This window comes from Cibotium barometz, chromosome 19, assembly GCF_041138505.1.
Source record: "Cibotium barometz isolate CiBa-2024 chromosome 19, ASM4113850v1, whole genome shotgun sequence".
Taxonomy (NCBI): Eukaryota; Viridiplantae; Streptophyta; class Polypodiopsida; order Cyatheales; family Cibotiaceae; genus Cibotium; species Cibotium barometz.
Genome location: NC_141064.1, coordinates 32,771,965 through 32,793,908, shown reverse-complemented (window position 1 = coordinate 32,793,908; position 21,944 = coordinate 32,771,965). Strand labels below are relative to the sequence as shown.

The 21,944-nt window shown below is 45.3% G+C and overlaps 1 protein-coding gene across 3 annotated transcripts in view; it reads right to left on the bottom strand.

The window, feature by feature from the left end:
- Positions 1 to 19,575, bottom strand: part of LOC147628476 (uncharacterized) — a 127,211-nt gene extending 107,636 nt beyond the window's left edge. For all 3 annotated transcript variants that reach the window (XM_086813630.1, XM_086813631.1, XM_086813632.1), the window contains exon 1: positions 19,322 to 19,575. In XM_086813630.1, the coding sequence (XP_086669756.1) occupies positions 19,322 to 19,463 (142 nt within the window). In that variant the 5' untranslated portion in view covers positions 19,464 to 19,575. The remainder of the gene's footprint in view (positions 1 to 19,321) is intronic.
- Positions 19,576 to 21,944: the final 2,369 nt, after the last annotated feature.

Below are 21,944 nucleotides of genomic sequence, written 5' to 3'. Positions count from 1 at the left end.
ATCGTCCCCTAGGCACTTTCTTTGAGACTTCTATTAAGTATTTTAAAAAAATACAAAAAGGGAAATTTCAGATCAAGTAGGGGGGAAATCTCAACTGATCCGGTGCCTTCTGCCGCTAGCAAGGTCCCATATGAGATGTAGTGAGAAAGATGCCATGATCCCACTATCTCATGAACTAGCCACATGTTCTCTCTAAAATCCCTGAGGATCCCTGAATCCTATCCCAAGTGGCCATGAGCATGTAGATAACATCACGCCAAATCTTGCAAATGCACTGTGTATCATAAACCAAAGTGTCCTCCATGGCCTCAGTGCATCTAGCCTTCCAAATGTGACAGGTTCTGATGCTAGCAATGATCTAGTGTCCACCTCTGTGCTGGTGATGTGTAGCTTGACTCTAGCAAGTCTCGAAGACAGCACCGCCGAACCACTCCTCTCTGAAGGTCTGCGCATCTCAAGCAAGCTAGGTAGCACCAACAACACTAGTTGGTGGCAAGATCACCATGTAGAGAAAGCCCAATAAAAGAGGAAATATTCGTTTCCCTATACGAGTGCCACAACCTCCACCAAAAAGCTCTCCGAATGTCAAGGGTGATCCCGCAAGCCTCCCATTGAGGTCTAAGAGTAGGGACACTCTGGATGTGTCTCAAAAACAGGTGTCTAGTGTTCTGCACACTGTAACTAAAGAAGAGCGTGCTTTTCATGGGGTTAAAAGTATCCGTCCACTCCCAGTCACAAGGGTCCCAATGCACATATCTGATAGGACGCCCATCATATAACTAGAGGCTCCAAGAATCTGTAATCATCCCTTGAGGGGGATCAACATAAAATTTCTTCCTTGCTCTGCCCATCACTCTCACCGGCCGGACCATCGGACCCTCATTGAAATCCTGCCCAAGACTTCTCTCCAAGAACCATCTATCATGAATGAAGTAAAAAATTGGTACATCGTCCTCACTTGAAGTTGGAAGGCATATGACCTGAAGGGGAACCCTTGTCCTTGAAAACACCCCCAACCATCAATGATGAGGCCCTTCCACGAAGTTTCCTATGATCCAATGGTTGAGTATGGCTGCATCAATCTGCATAATCCTCTGACTAGTGCCCCTCAAGTACTATGTGCGAAGCATTCTTTTTCACCTTCTTTCCTATCTCATTCTCCACAAGCTTATGCCACTGTTTAAACTTGACAAAAGCTTCAGCCTACATCTTCCTACCATAATCATCGACTAACAACATAAAGTAAGAAGATCCTCCCAATGCAATAGCAGACATCTTACCATAGAGATCAGTATGTACCAGCTCTAGAGGAGCCTTTGTCCTATTGTTGCTCTCCTATGGAAATGCCTTGCCGCGCTATTGCTTGCTCATCATGCAAGCCTCACATGGTTTCTGCAATTCTAAAAATGCAAGCAAATTAGCTACCATTCCCTTTTTCTACATCTCCTTCAATACCGCAAATCCAATGTGACCAAATTGCTCATGCCAAAACCCACTCATGCTCTTATCTGTTGCAGTCACTATAAGGACAGTCGTCTCATACAGATTGTTGCGCCTTAACTCCTTTGCCGAGTAACTTGCCAGAAGCATCTAAAACTTTTACTTTAGTTTTCTTGAAGCGTACTTCAAGCCCACGATCTGTCATCGTTAGCAACTTACAGCAGATTCCTCTTGATTCAAGACACATAGAGCACGTCTCACAGCTTCTTCTCTTCACCTTTAGCTACCACAAAAGAGTTCCAGATTCAGCTGGACATTTAGCATTATTCCCAACAAATGCGTTCCTACAGAGACTTCCAAGAACTATACCAACCCTTTTTACTGGTCACATGTTGGAATACTCCATTATCCAAAATCCATGAATCATCAACAACTAGAGCCTAAGCAGATAAGCATACCTCTTCAATGGCAACCCAAAGTTCAAGCTCGGTCTCGATATTGTTAACTGACTCCTTTCCCTTCCATGAAGACTTCATAGTATCGTTCTTCTCGTGAGTCTACTTCTTTCTATAGTCTTTGACAACGTGACCCTTCTTGTCACAATAATAGCAACTCCCTTTAAACTTCTTCTTCTTTGGCTTCTTCTTCTTGTCATCAGAAGATGCCGCGCCTTTGCCTTTAGCATTGGCTAAAAATGCAACATCACCGCCATCGCGGATCTTGAGTCTCATCTCCTCCTCAAGCAACATAGCACTAAATTCTTCAAATAATAGAGATGGTACTCTAACCTGAGAATTTAGTGCCATAAACAAGTCGTCGTACTTTTGCGGAAGAATTGGGATGCACCTCCAGGCTAGTTCCTCACTTGTCTTTGTAATCCCCATAGCAGCCATTTGATCCCGCAGATTTTTGATCCACGTGATAAATGCTTCAACAGCTTCTCCTTCAGCAATCTTCTCAGTAGCACATTGATTCTCCGGGTTCTGAATCTTAGACTGATGTCGAGTCTTATACTGATTCCTTGTTTGGTATGATTCAAGCCTACAATGCCTTAGTTGTCTGTTGAATCACAATAAGAATAAAATCACGTACGCTGGTGACGATGGCACAGTGCGTTAGCATTGTGCATCTTCCATGCCCGAAGAAGTGTAGCATCTAGTGAAAGTGTGTTCACGCAGTTGTTGTTGGGGTCGAGGATTCCCACTGGTTCTGCATACCATTTCTAGAATCTCATAGGAGTCTAGAATGGCGTTGATTTTGAATTTCCAAAGAGTAGTTTGTCCCAGAAAGCTTGCCTTCTGTGAATGCTGGTGGATGAATGTGCAAGACTAATGAAGGACAAGAAGTAGTCGGCCAGGAACTAGAAGCAGTTGAAGTGTTATGGTGCAGGAGATGCGTTGAAGGCTATGGCTTTCGACAGTTTGTCACCGGTGGTATCTTCACGGAGGCTTCATGGGTTTGGAAGACAGTTTCTTTCTATGTTTAGCAGTGGTGATCTACTATGCTTCATCGAGGACTTGTGCTTACCACTTGGGTGGAGTGCAAGCAGGTTTTGGGTGCCTGAGGATGTATCAGATGAGGCTCAGACGGAAGTGGAGGAACTTGACAAGGTTCTTATTCCCAAGCAAATACTGGCACATAAGGAAAGAAAGGTACAGGGTAAAGTTTCCCGTCGCTATCCTGTGAAGTTCAAGAGCTGTTCACTGATGGATGCGAAGTGGATGGAGGAGGTTCACTGATGGATGCGAAGTGGATGGAGGAGGGTGACTTAGCAGATTCACCTCAGGATTTGCAGCTTTATCTTGATGCCTTTGAGTTGGAGTCGACTCTTGTTACGGCTCATTCATGTTCAGCAGAGCATAGGTCTGGAGCATTGCCTGATGCTCAAGAGGGGGGTAGCACCTCCGCTCCCTTGTTGTTACAGACAGGCTCATTTGTTATCTAGGAGTCGCTTGGTGACATCTTTGTATCCACCTGAAGGTACTGGATGCTGACAGTACATCTGCTTATGGGACTTCTATGATCTTGTGTTCTAGACACATGAGATGATGGTTGAGTATGGTTCACAGTCGCGCGCACCTTGAACTCTAACTGCAACTATGGATAACTCTATGGAGGGCATAAGTCTTGCGAGCAGTCCTAGAGTTGGTTTGGTTCATATATGGATTGAACTCTATTTGTGCATGTATGCATTCACTTTTTGAGGTAGAGGTATATTTGTATTCTGGTGCCATTGGATCCTGGTATCATTGAGAATACATTGGGAAATACTCTGCATTGTGTCGTGTGCTGCATGTATGTTGGTATGATACATCAAGTGCTTTGTTATGTTCATGGATGCACCACTGGGTGTGACTCCTGCGGGATGGCCATGAAACATATGTGGGAAAGTACTTAGTGGATGTAGTGTTTGGATGCATTGAGTGCTTGCATATGCTCATGTTGTACCATCAGTCGTGGGTCCTGCGGGATGCCCATGGGCGTAAGGCTTGCGAGCAGCCCTTAGACTATTTCTTTGGAGTAGGCAGAGCATTTTGAGGAGCATATTGTTTGCGAATGCATATGTGTGCCATATGTAGAATGATGCATGGTTTTGTTTTTGGCTAACACAGTTAACGTGTTTCCATTTGATTTTAGACTTTTGCTGTAGGTTCTGAAGGAACAAGCAAGAGGTGTTTGTCACTTTGGCGTGACAGTGTGGCTTATTGTGCAGGATGATTGTTTTATCACCCAGATGCATTGGAGGGCCATTATTTTTGTCATATGGGGATTCTTTACTCATAAGATGCTTTACTGTGCCATTGAGTGCAATCGAGGACGCTTGCCATTTTTCAAGTGTCACGACCCTGTGTTTTTCTCTGGACAGTATGCAGGTGTGCACGGGGACATGGTGGACAGTGTGAATGGCATCAGGTTGGAGTCAAAAAGGGAGCCCATGTGTGGACAACCCCAAGTGTGAAGGGGGCAAAAAGATTTTAATTTAAAAGGTTTCAAAAACCTTTAAAAATCATTATAATGCCCTTCATGAAAAAAAAAACGTGGCCCTTATGCTATTTTGGGGCCACGTGTGTGCTTTTCTGGAGAAGAGGGGCTGGCGGGCAGATAGGAGGCGCCTATCTCTTGATGTGTGTGTGCTTTTTCGCTGAGGAGGGGCTGTTCGGCAGGGTACACAAGAGAGCACGTTGTACTCTCTCTCTCTCTCTCCCAGGTGTCTGTGAAGGGCAGGGCAGGAGACAGAGGCATGCTGGCAGTTACAGGGCCGCGGGAAGCGGACAGTGCTGGTGCAGGCTGCAAGGTCCCTTTCTGCGCAGGCAACTACAGGGCTGCTGGAGGTGGAAAGAGCTGGCAGCTGGACTGCATGCAGGTCCTGGTGATCGTGGAAAAGCAGTGAGCTGGACGGGCAGCGACGCTGGCTGATTCTCTCTCTCCAGGCGCACAGTTGGGCAGCAACGCTGGCTGGTTCTCTATCTGGGCACACAGTCGGGCTGCAGCACACAGCACACAAAGGCTTTTCCCTCTTTGCAACAGGTTGGCAGGTTGGTAGGGCAGCACGCACAGTCTCTCTCTTTCTCTCTCTCTCTCTCTCTCTTTCCCTTGGAAACTAAAGAAGGCATTAGCAAGTGCACACATCCTAAGATCCCCAACTGGGATCTAATCATCCATGTGCATATAGATGCTTTAGCCTTTGATATTGGACCTGTGCTAGCATAGCTAGGGAAGCACAACATGGACTTCCCTATGTCCTTTACTAGGCGTTAACTTAATTACATTGAGTGCCACTAGACCACCACTGAAAGAGAGGGGAGGCAGGCAGAAGGAGGCGCATAGTCAGGACTGTTTTGGGACAGTTTATGGGCTGTTTTTGTTTGGCTGCAAATTCAGCTATGTGCTTGGGTTTTTTGGCTGCAAGTACAAGGTCATTTGGTTATGTTTCTTGGCATGGGAGTGATGCAAGCTCGCATGGCTGCGTGCTCATGGAGCAGATTGTTTTCTTCCTGCTAGAAAGGAACAGTGGGACCTACAGTTATGGGCATCTCTATGTTGCCAGATGTTTCATGAGGGAACACGTAACTAGATGTATGGAAACAGGACAGAAGTTTCAAAGGGAAACAGACCTAAGGGTTTCATGTGGAAACAGGTCGTAGGTTTTCTCGAAGAGACATGTTTTTGGGTTTCTCCAGGAGATAGGTCACATGCAGGCAAAGGGTACAGGAATGGACATATGTTTGGTACAGCCTTGCTACTGATTGGACAGGGGACAAGGAATCCATGACAGAGATGGATATACCGTTGAAAGGTAGAGAGGGTTGGTACAGGTGTGTCAACTGTATGGTATGCTGTGCTGTGATACGAGTTCTCTTTTGAGAGACAGTTTGGGAATCTGTGTTGTGATGCAGGAGCACTGGGTGTGTCAGGGTGTGATGCTGTTCATAGTGTGAGAGGCTATGGATGGTTGTGGCAGCCTTGATCATGGGAGAAAGCTTCTATTTGCAGACTCAATGTGAGAGAGTCTTTCGATGTGAACAATGGCTGGATTTGTTTGCGGATGCCGAGTGGACCAGAAGCCAGATGCAGGTTCTTTGCAGGCTTCAAGGGTTCTACTATGACGGCTGAGTTTCCAGCCTTATTGTAATCAAAGCTCTTATAATCAATTAAAGAAATACCGCAAGGGGCGCCACTGCGATTTGGGGTCAATCGGTGTCCGTGTAATGTTTGCACGAGCACTCTAGCTCCCCCTGTTTGTTTTCTTTTTCTAGGTCCTCAATGGCGTTGAAGTGTTTTATGTGCGAGTGTTTGTTTCACCGCCCGTCAAGGCTGGTTTTCACTCCCCTAGGACCTCTGAGCCGGGGCTAACACCCAGCTAATGCTCGAACCCTTGACTATCTCCTAACCATCAATGGTCACAATAACGACCCCATTGGCATCTAAGCCCAAAGACACGCGCACCAATAGCCTCTCCTCATAATAGGAGCCTTTGCAAATGTGCACCAAAACACGGATGTGAGATACATGCTGAGAGGTGGATATTAACACTTACTAGTTTTCCTGCAGAAATGCATATCCAATTTGTGCTCCTGCAAGATACACATCCATAGGTCCACCTGTAAGGGCACGGTGGAGCTCATCCTTAAGAAGGTGCTTCCTACTGCAGGTGAGAAGCCTCCCTAGGCCCTGCACATTCCATGAGACAATCCTCATGGTAAAGAAGTGGTTTTGACTCCAAACCTGAGCAATCGCTTGGCCGGAGTCTGAATCCACCTTCCAAAATGCTAGAGGAGGAGGTAATTGTCACCAGCCTGGACATTTCCCAGTCTGAAAGGGGTCTGGTGGACTCCAGGATGTTTAAATATTTGGAAAGTACAAGCTTTGGGAATGGGGGATCATCCTAGTATACAAAGGACCACACTCCTAAAATTTAGGAGAGTTGCTATTTTTGGCCCGACTCCGATGGAAATTCTGTTCGCGTCATTACATCTGGAATTGAGCAGATACCTAGAGTTGGCAAAGTGCCTATGACAGAATGTCTACCAGTTGGGATATTTTTAGAGATAAAGTTTATGGAAGGACCCATCTCTTAGATTGGGACATGTGGCAAGGAGGTGGATCAAAGTGAGACAAGTGGCCTGACACTTGTTAGAAAATGGATCAAAGTGAGACAAGTGGGCTCACACTTGTCACTTCAGCTATTGTGTGGCTCTCCACTTGTCATTGTAGCCTTCTCTTGCCATTTTAGCTCATGGGAGGCCCAAATCTATAAATTGGAGCCCTCTCTCTTCATTAATAGAGGCTCTCTTGCTGCACACTAGCCTCTACCACCGTTGAAGGCTTCCCTAATGATGGCTACTCTCTTTCTCTCTCTCTTGAAGGCTGCCCATGAAGAATACCGGCTGTTGGGGACTGTTTTGGAGGCTTCCATCGCGAAGAAATACTAAAGGCAAGGGTATTCAATCATTTATTATGATTTCTAGCCATTGTATGTGTTGTACCAGCATTTGTACTTGCTGTGCCTGCTGTACCAGCACCGTACTGGCTGTACCAGCCATCGTACTTGATGTACCAGCCACTGTACTTGCTGTACCTGTTGTACCAGCCACCGTACCGACTGTACCAGCCACTATACTTGCTGTACCAACCACTGTACCTGCTGTACCAGCATTTGTACTTGCTGTACCGGCTGTACCAGCCACTGTACCGGCTGTACCAGCCATTGTACCTGCTGTACCCACTGAATGGAGAGTTGTACTTGCTGTACCCTCTCTATTGCATGAAGACCCGTGGTTTTTGGGGAAGAATCAGTACCCACACGGAGGTATATGGATTATATTGTTGGCTCGGCATTTCTACATCCTATGTTCCGGCTTGGTTGCCTCGTGTTGGGCTGTGTTATGGCATTTGTATATGGATAATCCGGCATCTCCCGTGGGGAGAGTAAGGCCCTCAAAGCTTGTACATGATATTGTTCTCCTTGGGTAATAAAATACTCCAAGGGGGGGGGGGGGGGGGGGGGGTCGGCCCATTCCGGCCTCTATGCGGTGTCACACGTGCAAGCTCCATTTTCAGCATTTGTGGATGTTTTGTCCTGCTTTATGTTTTATGCAAAGTGATGATGGATATGTGTTAAGGCTGTGGCCATGTTTAAATGTTTTAATATGCATTGATGGTATCAACGAGTGTGTCAAAGGCCCTAGTCCCCCGGGCACTCACCGCCGCGAGTTACATTGGTATCAGAGCATAGGCTTTCTTGGAAGCGGAGGCTTCCTTCTATCAATAAGGAAGAGAAAAGATCTGGAGTGGGGACCACACTTACCATCATTGCTATTAAGCATGGGCAGCCACTTCAGAGCCTATGAAGCAAGAGCATGAACAATAGACAGCTTGATCTAAGGATTTATGAATTCACAAAATTTATCTTGGAAGTATGGAGTTGGCTTTATGTGCACACGTTTAGCACTCTTTCCATATGGATATTGTGGATTATATTATCAAGCTTACAGGCAAGCTATATGGAGATATATCTCAGGATATCTTAAGGATATGGTGACGAGATATTTCTTTTGGCTTCATGACCAACCTGGAAAAGAAAAGCTAAGTATACATTGAGTTTGCAAAGTTAGTGCTTTTGCTATGAAGTGTTTTTGATGTTCACTAACCCTTGTATAGCTATGCAAGGAGAAAGGTGTTGTTGTTTGCCTTGAGATGGTTTCAGGGAAACATTGTTTATGGCTCCCTTTAATGGGATGAATTCTTTTCATGGCTCCCTTTATTGGGATGGAATATATCTATGGAGATTTCTTTCTTGGACGAGATTTATATAGATATTGGGCTTCACAAGCAATTTCTATGGACGAATCTGTCCGAGTTTATAGAGAAGAAATCTTTGGTTATCTCATGGATATGATGCTTTTATGGATAAATTCCACCTCTACTCCAAGGTGTGTGGCTAGCACGGAGTATATGGTAAGAGTTATGGTATACAAGGATTATGGTATACAGGTGTATGGATTCTTGGACTTCTTTTCTAGGAATTTGGATCCATCCTCAGGTTTATGGATTATGTTTATGGCTCCCTTTTACTGGGATGGATTATTCTTTTTGGCTCCCTTTATTTGGGATGCATTGGACTTATGGAACTCATGGTTCACTTACCTTGTGTAGTGTTCTCTTGTCCTACGTGCTCTCTTGAAGATTGTTTCTACCATGTGAGGGTGGAACAATAGAGAGCAGATGGAAGGGAACCCTGGGCACTTCAAAGGGTAGTGACAAGCACAACATACCCTGTGTAGTGTTCTCTTGTCCTACGTGCTCTCTTGAAGATTGTTTCTACCATGTGTGGGTGGAACAATAGAGAGCAGATGGAAGGGAACATGGGCACTTGAGAGGGTAGTGTGAGTTGGTGGCCGAAATGCCTATGAACTATGTGTAGCAGAAATGCGTATGGAACACCAGGTTATCTATGCCTGCGAGTGATTGTTTTCAGGACTCCTTGTTTAGCCGCCCTGTGTAGTATTTCTCTTGACCTAAGTGCTCTTCAAGATGTTGCTACCTTGCTTGCTAGAACATAGAGCCAATGGTAGAGAATATGGGCACTGAAGTCGGGCCGGGCGTCAAGGCAGCTCCTTGGTGATCTACATCGACATACCATTGTTTTCTAAATGTTGAATTTCATATGCATTGGCATGGATTATGCTAACTGGACTAATGGGACTGTTTTGTCTCACCCATTTATCTTGGGACATGATTTTGATATTGGTATTATGGAGACTTATTTAGTCTCGCCCATTTCTTTGGGACATGGATTCTTCAGTTATATTGGATTTTTTTGAGACTGTCTCGTCTCGCCCAATCGATGGGACATGATTATATCTTGAATATATGGCTTGAAGCTTAAAGTTGCGGACAACTTTTAAGAAGTTGGGGAGGATGTCACCAGCCTGGACATTTCCCAGTCTGAAAGGGGTCTGGTGGACTCCAGGATGTTTAAATATTTGGAAAGTACAAGCTTTGGGAATGGGGGATTATCCTAGTATACAAAGGACCACACTCCTAAAATTTAGGAGAGTTGCTATTTTTGGCCCGACTCCGATGGAAATTCTGTTCGCGTCATTACATCTGGAATTGAGCAGATACCTAGAGTTGGCAAAGTGCCTATGACAGAATGTCTACAAATTGGGATATTTTTAGAGATAAAGTTTATGGAAGGACCCATCTCTTAGATTGGGACATGTGGCAAGGAGGTGGATCAAAGTGAGACAAGTGGCCTGACACTTGTTAGAAAATGGATCAAAGTGAGACAAGTGGGCTCACACTTGTCACTTCAGCTATTGTGTGGCTCTCCACTTGTCATTGTAGCCTTCTCTTGCCATTTTAGCTCATGGGAGGCCCAAATCTATAAATTGGAGCCCTCTCTCTTCATTAATAGAGGCTCTCTTGCTGCACACTAGCCTCTACCACCGTTGAAGGCTTCCCTAATGATGGCTACTCTCTTTCTCTCTCTCTTGAAGGCTGCCCATGAAGAATACCGGCTGTTGGGGACTGTTTTGGAGGCTTCCATCGCGAAGAAATACTAAAGGCAAGGGTATTCAATCATTTATTATGATTTCTAGCCATTGTATGTGTTGTACCAGCATTTGTACTTGCTGTACTTGCTGTACCAGCACCGTACTGGCTGTACCAACCATCGTACTTGCTGTACCAGCCACTGTACTTGCTGTACCTGTTGTACCAGCCACCGTACCGACTACCAGCCACTATACTTGCTGTACCAGCCACTGTACCTACTGTACCAGCATTTGTACTTGCTGTACCGGCTGTACCAGCCACTGTACCGGCTATACCAGCCATTGTACCTGCTGTACCGACTGAATGGAGAGTTGTACTTGCTGTACCCTCTCTATTGCATGAAGACCCGTGGTTTTTGGGGAAGAATCAGTATCCACACGGAGGTATATGGATTATATTGTTGGCTCGGCATTTCTACAGCCTATGTTCCGGCTTGGTTGCCTCGTGTTGGGCTGTGTTATGGCATTTGTATATGGATAATCCGGCATCTCCCGTGGGGAGAGTAAGGCTCTCAAAGCTTGTACATGATATTGTTCTCCTTGGGTAATAAAATACTCCAAGGGGGGGGTCGGCCCATTCCGGCCTCTATGCGGTGTCACACGTGCAAGCTCCATTTTCAGCATTTGTGGATGTTTTGTCCTGCTTTATGTTTTATGCAAAGTGATGATGGATATGTGTTAAGGCTGTGGCCATGTTTAAATGTTTTAATATGCATTGATGGTATCAACAAGTGTGTCAAAGGCCCTAGTCCCCCGGGCACTCACCGCCGCGAGTTACAGTAATCCTTGGAGCAAAGTCCAAGGTCAATATGTTCACTCTGTCCTGGACTCTAGACAATCTCTCCATACGTGCACAATGCATGGGTGTCTTGCAAGGCATCGTGGCATACATCTTGTTGTGCATCTTGCAAGGCCTCATAAGATGCCAACATGTCTTGTGCATCCATACCAAGTGCATCCTGCGTATTGCCCATCCCAAGCAAGGACTCAACATAGTCATTTTGCCCTGATGTGACATCCTTCTGCAAGAGGATGACTCTACAAACACATCACTCTAACCCAATACATCATCACTCTATACATTGTCTTTGGGAGAGGCATCATCCTGTGCCCCAGCATTCCCACCTGGAGGGCGTCCGTGAGAGACGACCTGCGATTCCTAGCGAAAAGCTAGTTGAGGTGTAGCATTAGGTTGTGTCGCTTCAGGAGTGCGTTTGCGCCGCCTCCCACGACCCCTAGCCCTAGGTCAATATCCCGCACAAAGTGGCCCATCTGGTAATGACAAACTGGTCATGTCTATTTGATATCTCCACGTTGCTTTAAGGGACCATTAGGTCCCAGAAGCAGCATAAAATCCTCAATAGACTCACTGTCACGAGCCAACATCATAACCCTACGAACATCAGCGGAGGCACTGACTACTTGGGCAGCAAAAGTGGGAAAAGCAAGGACGATGAGCACCTGCAGGACTAGCCCAAAGGCTACCCCAATGGCCTCCATAAATGGCCAATAAGCATGAGGAAGACCTAGGAATCTGAGTGTAACAGGGTAGCGGTTCCGATCTTCTTCGACAGGATGAAAGTGCTGGTGTAGACTAGGAAGAAAATCTTTCTTGGGCCCAAAGGGAAAGGATTTCCCTTCAGCACCTTTGAGCCTGTCTCCTCTACGTCAAAGTCTACTTGGAAGAATCTTCTCCCAGGTAGCCTTACATCTTTGAAATGGAGTGCAAAGTCAGAGGGCAACACCGCTAGTAACCAATCACGGGCCTAGATATGGGAGGGGTGAGAGCCAAAGTTTTTTCCAACGAGTGCCGTCTTGGAATCTTTCTCAATTTCGGCAAAGAGGGTCGCAAGCTCATCTAGTGAAAACTGCATGCTTCACCCGGCCGGAGGGGATTGATTAGCCATGATGCTAATTGAAAAATGAGGCCAACTTGAACCCTTTTTCAATGTATTCTATTCTTGAGGCTAAAAAGAAAAAAAGGTCACCCAAGGTGAAGCAGAGGAGGGGTAAGTGGCGGAGGAAGGGGAGGAAATGCAGGGGAGGGGCAATGCAAAGGGGGCCAAGGTGGCGGAGGAGGGGAGGTAGAGAAGAAGAGGGAGGAGGCAAAGGGATGAGCAAGGAGGCGGAGGGGTGGTCAGCAAATAGGAGGGAGGAGAAGGATTGAGCAAGTAGGCAAAGGAAAGGGTAGCCAAGAGGAGGGAGGCAGAGGGTTGAGCAGGTAGGTGGAGGAAAGGGCGGTGCAGGCACGTGAAGGAGAGGGCAGAGAAGGGCTAGGAAGGGCACAAGTCAAGGGTGCAACAGAGGAGCGCTCAGTACAAGGAGCAGTCGACGGATCCGTGAGGTCCCCATGTTCATGAGATTTCTAGAGCCAGTCTTTTGAGTGCGGGCATTTTCCTTTTTGAGAGAGCCTGCAATGCATGTCTAAACTCATCCTTCGAGAAGGGGGCATCCAATGAGAAACACATATCATCTTTGATAAGTCTATGCATGCACTCCCAAACTTTCTAATGTGCAACATCTCTCTGCGGAGAGGATGCCTCTGCAGAAAGGATGAAAATCTAATGCCATAATCCTCACCTTGCCAATGAGGTGATAGCTAGGACCACGAGGTCCTTGGTTCAAAACCCCACTAGGTGCTTCCTCGGTGGCATCGCCTACATGCCGACAAGAAGGGCCTACTATGGGCCGTGCAAAATGGTAACTACAAGAGGATCTTGGGCCTAAAGCTAGTCGGGAAAAAAAAATTACTTCTCACCTTATCTGGCCTGGTTGAGATCACCCTACATTCTGGGATGAGGTTTTTTTGTTCGAACTTCTAGCCGTGATTTTGTATGGTCTATTCATACTTAATAGAAGTCTCCTTTCTACAAAAAAAAAAAAAAAAGAAATCAAGATTTGTCATAGGCGAGTGCTGATGACTTGTGGAAGTGACTATTCGTAGTTGTTATTACTTTCATGTACGATCATTAATCTTGCCTCTTTTGAAAATACTGATTATAGCCTTAGTTCAACAATCTAATTCCGACAACAATCTTTACTCTTGGAGGTGCATTCTCTGGTACGGTTTACAGCTTTACGCTAGGCTTTCAGTGGGGTGCATGGTAGTTTTTGTGACTCAGATGAGTCCATAGGGAGCATGAGTCTTGACTAACCATCAAGACTAATTCACTGAGGTGATTTGATACATTGATGTGGTTTCTCTAAGGTCACATGAGATAGCTTTACAATTATCAACATGTTTTTTTTTTTTCCGAGAAAAGATCCTTTCATTAGTTATGTAAAAACGCCCGTAGGGCTACAAAAGATCTCTCCTGCTCCTAAGAGAGAGAAGAGCGGTGAATACATCATGGCAGCCCGGGAGACTCTCCCTAGGTGCTGTAAAGTACAAGCATCAGTATAAAGAACTGAGCGGCTAAATCATACAATAGGGGGGGGGAAGAGCCAAACAGGTGGCCTGTAGTGCCAACGGGGGGATCCCGTGTGTAGGGTGTAGAACGGGCCGCAGCACCAAGTGGCGTGAAAGGCCTGGCGCCGTAAGATCGCCTCATCCGAGTCTCCCCGGATGCGGTCGTACTGTCCTCGCAGGGTGTGGATCAACTCCTGCCAAATCCCCCGAACAGTCTCTGCTGGTGGCTCTAATCTCCCCTCAAAGGCCGTAAAGCACCTGGCCCTCCAGGTGAACCAGATGGTGAGGCTGCTGAGGAGCTCCCATCGTAAATCCCTCTCCTGTGTCCAGCTGGCGGACGAGAAATCCGGTGCCGGAACCAAGCGAGGCTGGCCCCTAATAAATCTGATGGCCTGACTGCCCTGCTCCATCTCATAGCCCATAGCAGGCCCTGACGAAGTCGACCAAGCAGCGGCACCCCACGTAAACATACCCTCTGGAGAGAGGGGGGCCAGAATACGCAGCATCCGCAGCCAAATCTGCTGTGCCTCAGGGCAGTCCCAAAGGCAATGTCTCTGTGTCTCCATAGGGTGGCCGCATCGGACGCAGGCCGCCGGAAGACCGCTGTAAACAAGCCAAGTGCCAACTGCTGAGCCCCTGTGGGCGACCAGCCCACTGAAAAGCCGAGATCCTGCGGGCCTGTCGACTAGCCCAGAGCCGAGCCCAGAAATCCTCCAGGAACTCCTGTGAAAGTCCCTGCAATCGCCAATGCCCCGCTGCCGCTGGAGAAACCGTCCTCCTCGCCGTCAAAATATGCCGTCCCAGCCGAACAGTATACTGGAAAAAAGTGATCTCTGTGGCCTCAAGGGATGCATAAGGATCATGCCACTCGTACTCCCCGGGGTCCCACTGTAGCCGGGCCAAGGGGCACGCTGCATATGCCCATATGCGCCAATCCGGGAGCACATCAGCAGGGTCGGGGTCAATATGCCACTTCCGAGAAGCGGCAGCCACTACCCGAATCCTCTGAAAGGTGCACTCTGCAACCAAAGGCGACTCCACCTCCACTCTCTGGAGTCTGCCCTCATCCTGAATCTCATAATAAAGGCATCTGCCATCCTCAGTGCTGGCTCTGACACCAATCAGGATCTCCAACTGTGTAAAGGCTCCCATCCACCGTGGGGCCACTGGCTCGAGGGGTGTGAACCACTCCTCTGTAAGTGCCTCCTGAATATCATCCCTCATAATCAACCCCCCTCTGAAGTGACTCAGCCTCTCCACCTGGGTCTCCTCTGGTAGACTGCAGAAAGCCTGCCAGTCTCTAAAACTACGAGCTGGGCCTGCCGCTAAAGGTCCCCAGGCTAGACGAGGCCGAGAACCAAGCATATGCCCCCAATTATCAACATGTTACAGGATGGATCTTCCGGCTAATTGATTTTCCTTGAGGTGCAATAGTTTTACTGGTACTTTACTAATATTCTAAAAGGTGCAAGTTAAGTCTCTACAGAATAGATATCACTTTTTGTGATCGGTGGACCGTAGAACCATGTGACCTAGTCGGTCTAATGAGTATACATGGTGACATACAGCAGAGAAGAATGTACCTTATTACCTTTGGCTCACATATATGTTTTAGCCCAAAGTTACAGCAAATGTTGGATGATCTTTCAAATGATTGATCAGTACATTTGTTGTATTCCTTGTCCTTATTTGCTTGGCCTCGTCTTAGAGTTTCTGGACAAGAGATGCTATAGTTTTGGTATGTGAGAAGAGGTTCTTTGAAAAATCTTGTTCATAGGGGATTTTGGATCTCCCAGATAGGGCATGTACATTGGAGTGGGCAGACATGAAGGTTCGTAAAATGGTGGGTTTCTTTCAGTACAATGGGAAACTTCATTGTGTTAGGATTTATTGTCTCTTTTGAGATGCGGCATAATACTATTCTGGCTAATATTTGGGATTTCCTAGGATTCTTCTCCTATTATTTGGACAGTTGTCTATGGATTCTTTAATTGGAATGACGAGCTGCTAATGCTCTTCACGAGATTCATGTGTAGACAGTAGGACTTAGGTGTGGTGGCGATACTCAAAGACTGGCTAGCCATTTATGATTGTGATTTGTGCCAATGAGTAGCTACAAGCACAGTGTCAGTGGGGCGCTGACATGGTTTGTCATTTTTAAGTTCTACGCACTTATGGCAGCCCCAAGATTAAAGGAGAAGGTTATAGGGAATGTTGTATTGGTAGATTCATGTGGGGTCTAGTCTGAAAGTGGCCGACATTCAAGTAGGAATTTGGTTGTTTCAAGACAAGATCCAAGAAGGAATGATCACTCTAACTTGGGCTTATACGTCTAAAGGAGGTCTTATATGGAGTATATCCCGGTGGTATGGGACACTAGGATATGCTACTGCATATAGGGTTCCTTGATGCATCCAACCTTATGTTTGGGTGTTAGTTGACCAATGGTGAGAAGCATTGATTGTGAATCAACTCGAAGGGGAAAAAAATAGATTGAGGATTGCTGATGTTTGGAGTGTTTTTTCTTGTTAATTGCAACTATGATTGATGAAATGGTTTGTTTCACTGGTATGGAGAAGCTTATATGTTTTGAGTGGTGTTGGGAAAACCGAGGATCTGGACGCGCACGTGCAAATTATTTATTTCCAGAAATCCGTACTTCGAACACATACCATTGATGTTGATATTAGTTGATTTCTTGGGTTGACTTAGTCTTCGAGGTTACAACATTTAAGTAACGGAATGTTGCTAGGGAATTGCATGCAACTTTATTATACCTCGATGGAACATTCGCAAGTCCGCAAACTAGTATGTGATGGATTTGTAGAGCGTATATGGAACATATCCTAGATGGGACGTTAGGATCTACCACGTGCGATTTTATTGGCCCTTGTTGTGGCAAATGTTTTAGCCTCTGATGTGGCAGATGTCCAAGACTATAGTAATGTGTTGGCTCGTGGGGGTTATACTAGTTCTACCCAAAGCCCAGTAAAGCACTCAGTGCAATTTTTCTTCACGATTATCTTGACATAGTGTTTGAGAGGAACTAGAAGTTTTTTGGACACTTTACTTAGCCAATGATTGACTTGAGTTCCTGCTCAAGATTTTGCTGAAATGCTATATGCATTCGGCACTAGGAGATCATTTGATTGGTCGGATTTGCCTATTATTATGCTGAGCATATGACTCCTAGCGACACCTAGGTTATGTTTAGTATGAGTTTTGGTAGCCTGGATTTCCCTGAGACTTTTGAACTTGAAAGTAAAAATCTAGGAGCAACCAGCCATGGGAAAGGACCGAGAATTTGTTGTATAGTTATTGCGTGGATGTGAACTAACAGATATTAGCTTACACTAGAGGTTTTTATGAGTGGTGTTCTGGTTGAACACAGGCCTGAGATGTTTTATCAAACAGAGTTCTATTTTGAACACGGGTTTTATGTGTGCATTCTCTATTATTACTACTCATGATGAGAGTATTATTACTACTCATGATGAGAGTATTGGGATACCTGATAGTTATATGATTCTCACATATGGAGGTATTTATTGATCAACCTTATCTTGATGGCAAACAAAGAGGGTGAACCAGGTTTTGGAGGATATGCTTTGTGCATACATCTCCAAGCAACCATTTGATTGGGATATGCTTTGTGTATGTCTCCAAGCGACCATTTTATTGGGAGAGGCACTTCCCAATGGTCAAGTTTCCCGAAGATCCTTGGTAACAGCAAGACTTCAAGTATTCATATTTTTGCAATTTCATTGCAGGTTTCTATCACCAATGCTCAAGTGAGAGCATAGTTTTACGCTGATATAAGAAGTGTTTGCCAAGGAAACGCTTGTGTATTTGAGAGTACACAAAAGTTTTGAGGCATTATGGGCAAGAATAGATCCTCTAGGTACCAGGGGTAGAAATTACACGTTACCATTAGTTGATCATGGCTAGTGTACCTCATACACGCAGGGTCATATGCTGATAGCACATGTATATGTCGTTTTTCATTTTTTTTCAGCTACTTTTGCCATGGCTCACCATAACCATGGTATCATTGTATCGCTCATGGTCTCATAGACCCTTGGGGTCTTTTGTAATCTCTCTCCCTCTCTTCTCTCTCTCTCTCTCTCTCTCTCTCTCTCTCTCTCTCTCTCTCTCCTACACTATCTGGGCTATACATCAATGAGGTGGCTAACTTCATTGGTCATGGTGGTGGGGATGGGGTAGACATCTCAGGTACAACAGTCCACATTATGCTATATGCAGATGATATTATTCTCGTCTCTGAGTCGCAGATGGGACTATAGCACCATCTCCATGCACTCGATGACTTCTGCACACACAGGGGGCTTACAGTGAACCTTGGGAAAACCAAGGCCATGCTTTTCCACACCTCAGGGCCAGTTCGACAACAGGCCATCTTCACACTAGCAAGAGGACAGGTAGAGGTGGTAGACTCATATGTGTACCTGGGGATTACATTTACGACTCCGCCAGCCAGGAAGATTTACTATGGCACAGGCAGCCAGGGATAGACTCACACGAGGGTATGCAGCTCTGGCCATGCTAGAGAGACAGTGTCACCAGGCACACTTCCAGGAGCCCCGCACGAAGGGGTGGTTGTTTGACACACTAGTCACCCCTGCTTTGATGTATACTACAGCAGTATGGGCACCTGGGCTCGCCATCTCCACATGGTCTCAGATAGAGAGGCCTCAAATTCTCAAGCTCTCACGGATGATCCGCAGTAAACCCTCCATCCCACATGACATTGTCCGGATGGAGTTTGCTGCACCTCCTATGCTAGTAGAGGCCCTCTTCCAGACGATCTGCTTCATACAGAGGATCAGAGATATGCCATCAAATTGACTCTCACAGAGAGCTTTTGAGGCGTCCAGGCAGCTCGCAGAGAGTGGAGATAGAAGATCATGGTATTCACAGATGATACAGTGGCTCACTCAGCATGGTCTCAACATAGATCACCTGCCACCTTTCCAGTATGATATACATGCACCACACATCTAGCTCTCTCAGAGTGAGAGATAAGGATGATGATGTCAGTGTCACATGAGCCCTCCTTTTTTTGTATTGACTTGGAGATGTATCTTTCACATGTATTTTCACATGCATACACATGCTCACCGTAGTGCACACTATGCTGATGATGATAATGGTGGTGATGATGATGAGATGGACATACAGCTATTCTATCCTGTTGTATGAGTCTTTTACAGTTTTGTTAGTCTTTTTCCATGGCCTAGTACCACATGGAACTCTTGTATCACTTTTGGTCTCATAGACCCATTGGGTCTTTTGAAGACATTTAATATAACTCTCTCTCTCTCTCTCTCTCTCTCTCTCTCTCTCTCTCTATTGGGGATGGTGGGGGCAGGGGGGAGAAGAGCAATGTGATTACCTGAGAATCCAGAATGTAGTGCCCATGCGAAAAGAAGGAAGAAGGCCCATGTGCAAAAAACAGAGCCTTGTAACAGCATCCTCTCTTCTTCATCATGGTATGCTACATAATGCTTAAACTCTACGGCAAGCATGGATATCATCCATAGTCAAGAAGGGTTCCAGGCCATTCGCCATCATCCTCTTTCATCCTTTCTGCCTTAGGGTTTACTCTTAGCAATCACACCTCTGGCAATCCACTACTTTTCAATCTATTGGAGCGATACAACAAGTCAAGTGATGCGGGTTATCACTATAATAAACAAGGTTTTCCAATATTGCAACCTCTTTTGCCAAACTACCATCTGTTTCATGCCGCCCAGAACTTCATGGCCATGCTTTTTTGTCCATGTGATAGCACCTCGTATCTATATGACTGCAAAGACTGATGCACGCAAAAGGCAAGATCACATGGGGGCCAGGGACGATTGCAAACGCGTCCCTTCTGCACGATTCTAATCTTGTGAAATGCTTACACAGATATACAAACAGCGTGGCACATGAACAAACTGCATGGGGGCCTTTGCAGGTGACGGACGCACTTTTGTCCTAGTTCGTTCAACAGCAAACTAATCGTGATTTGAACCACGGTTACCTCCGTTCCCAATTCGAAGGTGGCACACCCCTTTTCTTTTCTTTTTTTTTTTTGTTGTAACCATAACTATGGTTTAGGTTCTTATTTAAGCACGCAAATGTGATTGAGCCACGTGGCAAAGAATCTTGTGGGTTCTCCACCACGTGGCAACTGCTATTTTGGGTTGGTTGTTTTTTTAAGCATGGAAAAAAAGAATGACCCTGCCTTTGTGCTTCGAAGCTGTGCAGAAAACGGCTGATGCTTCTCTGTTACCATGTGTGGTTCAAGGTGGTTAATAGGAAGGTTAGCCATGAAGGGCTCCCGCCACCCCTTGTAATAACCAAGGCATTAGCTGCACACCAGATAGACTCTATTGTGTTACAATCACAATAGCCATGGAAGCCAACCAGTAGTAGCGTGGTGTAGCAAGAAGGCCCACGCTACATGGCGTAGTTGGCTGAGAGAGGCTAGACCAGTTTTTGCTAGGGGGGGGAAACATTATTGGCCTACATCCACACATCACTACCATATAAATGGCGACAAGTAGAAGGGATCGTAATTTGAAAAGGTCAGAGTAGCACCAAAGGCAAGAAAATGAGAAGCCCCCCTCCAAGGTAGGCAAACCCTTAATGGGAAATTTAAGAGTCTAAAATAGCTAGTAGAGCCTCAAACTCAATTCAATACATATGTCTTGGATTCCACCAAATCGACACCGGGCCATGGATGGAACTAGGTGGGTGTGATAGCAAACATTCATGAGGGGAAGAAAGAACCAGAGTGCATTATGGATATTGTGTCATTGTTGTTGTGGCGGCCGTACCATTGTTATGGGGCATGTTGTTGCTCGGTGGGTAAGCTGCAAAGCAAGTGATGGGTTTCTTGTTATAAACAACCTTAATTAAGGTCTAACTTCTTAAGCTCGAGTTCACATGGACTCATCATTCTCTAGAAGAAGAGCAGTATCACCATCATCCCCCGCCTCATGCAACCAGATGGACATCGAAGCCTATGTAAGCCTCTACAACAAGGACCGCACCATGATCATGATGTGGCTTCTTCATCGTAGAAGACCCCACTCCTAACCAAGCTATGGAGCTCAAGGCCCTCCACATGGCCAAGGGAAAGAGCACCACCTATCTCTATAAGCAGCCTATGAGAAAATCTGTGAAGTCCTCAAATCAAAGTTCCAAAAACATCATATCTTATACGCTTAGTATCAAAGTGTTCAAATCAAATTTCTATTTCTATATCAAAGTTACAAAAGCAATTGTTCAATACCAAAGTGCTCAATCAAATTTTCATTCCTATTTCTAAAACGGCACCTTCCTTGGCTCTTCTAAATTTTACAATTTTTGGAGAGAAGTGTGTCAACTTTTCATACACAATCAAATTGTAGTTTTAAGACTTATATACACAATTACAAAGCTCTAAACAATTTGCAAAAATGAAACAATGCTTACATATTGATTTGTTGAATTGTGTATTATTGTTGCTTAATCTTTGTAAATTGTCTCAACTAAACACTTGGACAAATGAAAGGATAGACATTGAAAAGATGTCTGTAGGTTGATTTCTATATTTAGGATTATTAATCTTATTCTAGTATAAGTGGTAACACCCTTGCCTTTTGTTGTGCAAGTTCAAAGTTCCAACATGGCACAATGGCGCACCTACATACATATAGTTACTCTCTTAAAGAAAAAAAGATTTAACTGTAAACACACAAACCCCCCCCCTAAAACAACCACCACCTCTCTCACCTCAAAAAATAAGATATATAGAAAGTTCACAAATTTTAAAATTACTAGAAGTGACTCAAAATGACATAATAGCATTGCTTTTAAAGAGAGAATAGCCTTGTTTCTAAAGTAAAAATTATATCTTCTCAATGGATAGATGGTACATTTCAACAATATATATACAAATCAAAGAGTTTGTGTTATGTTCATAACTTGCTTAAAAATCATAACTTATTCATTGTAGTCTAGAGCAATGCATTGAATAGAAAGTG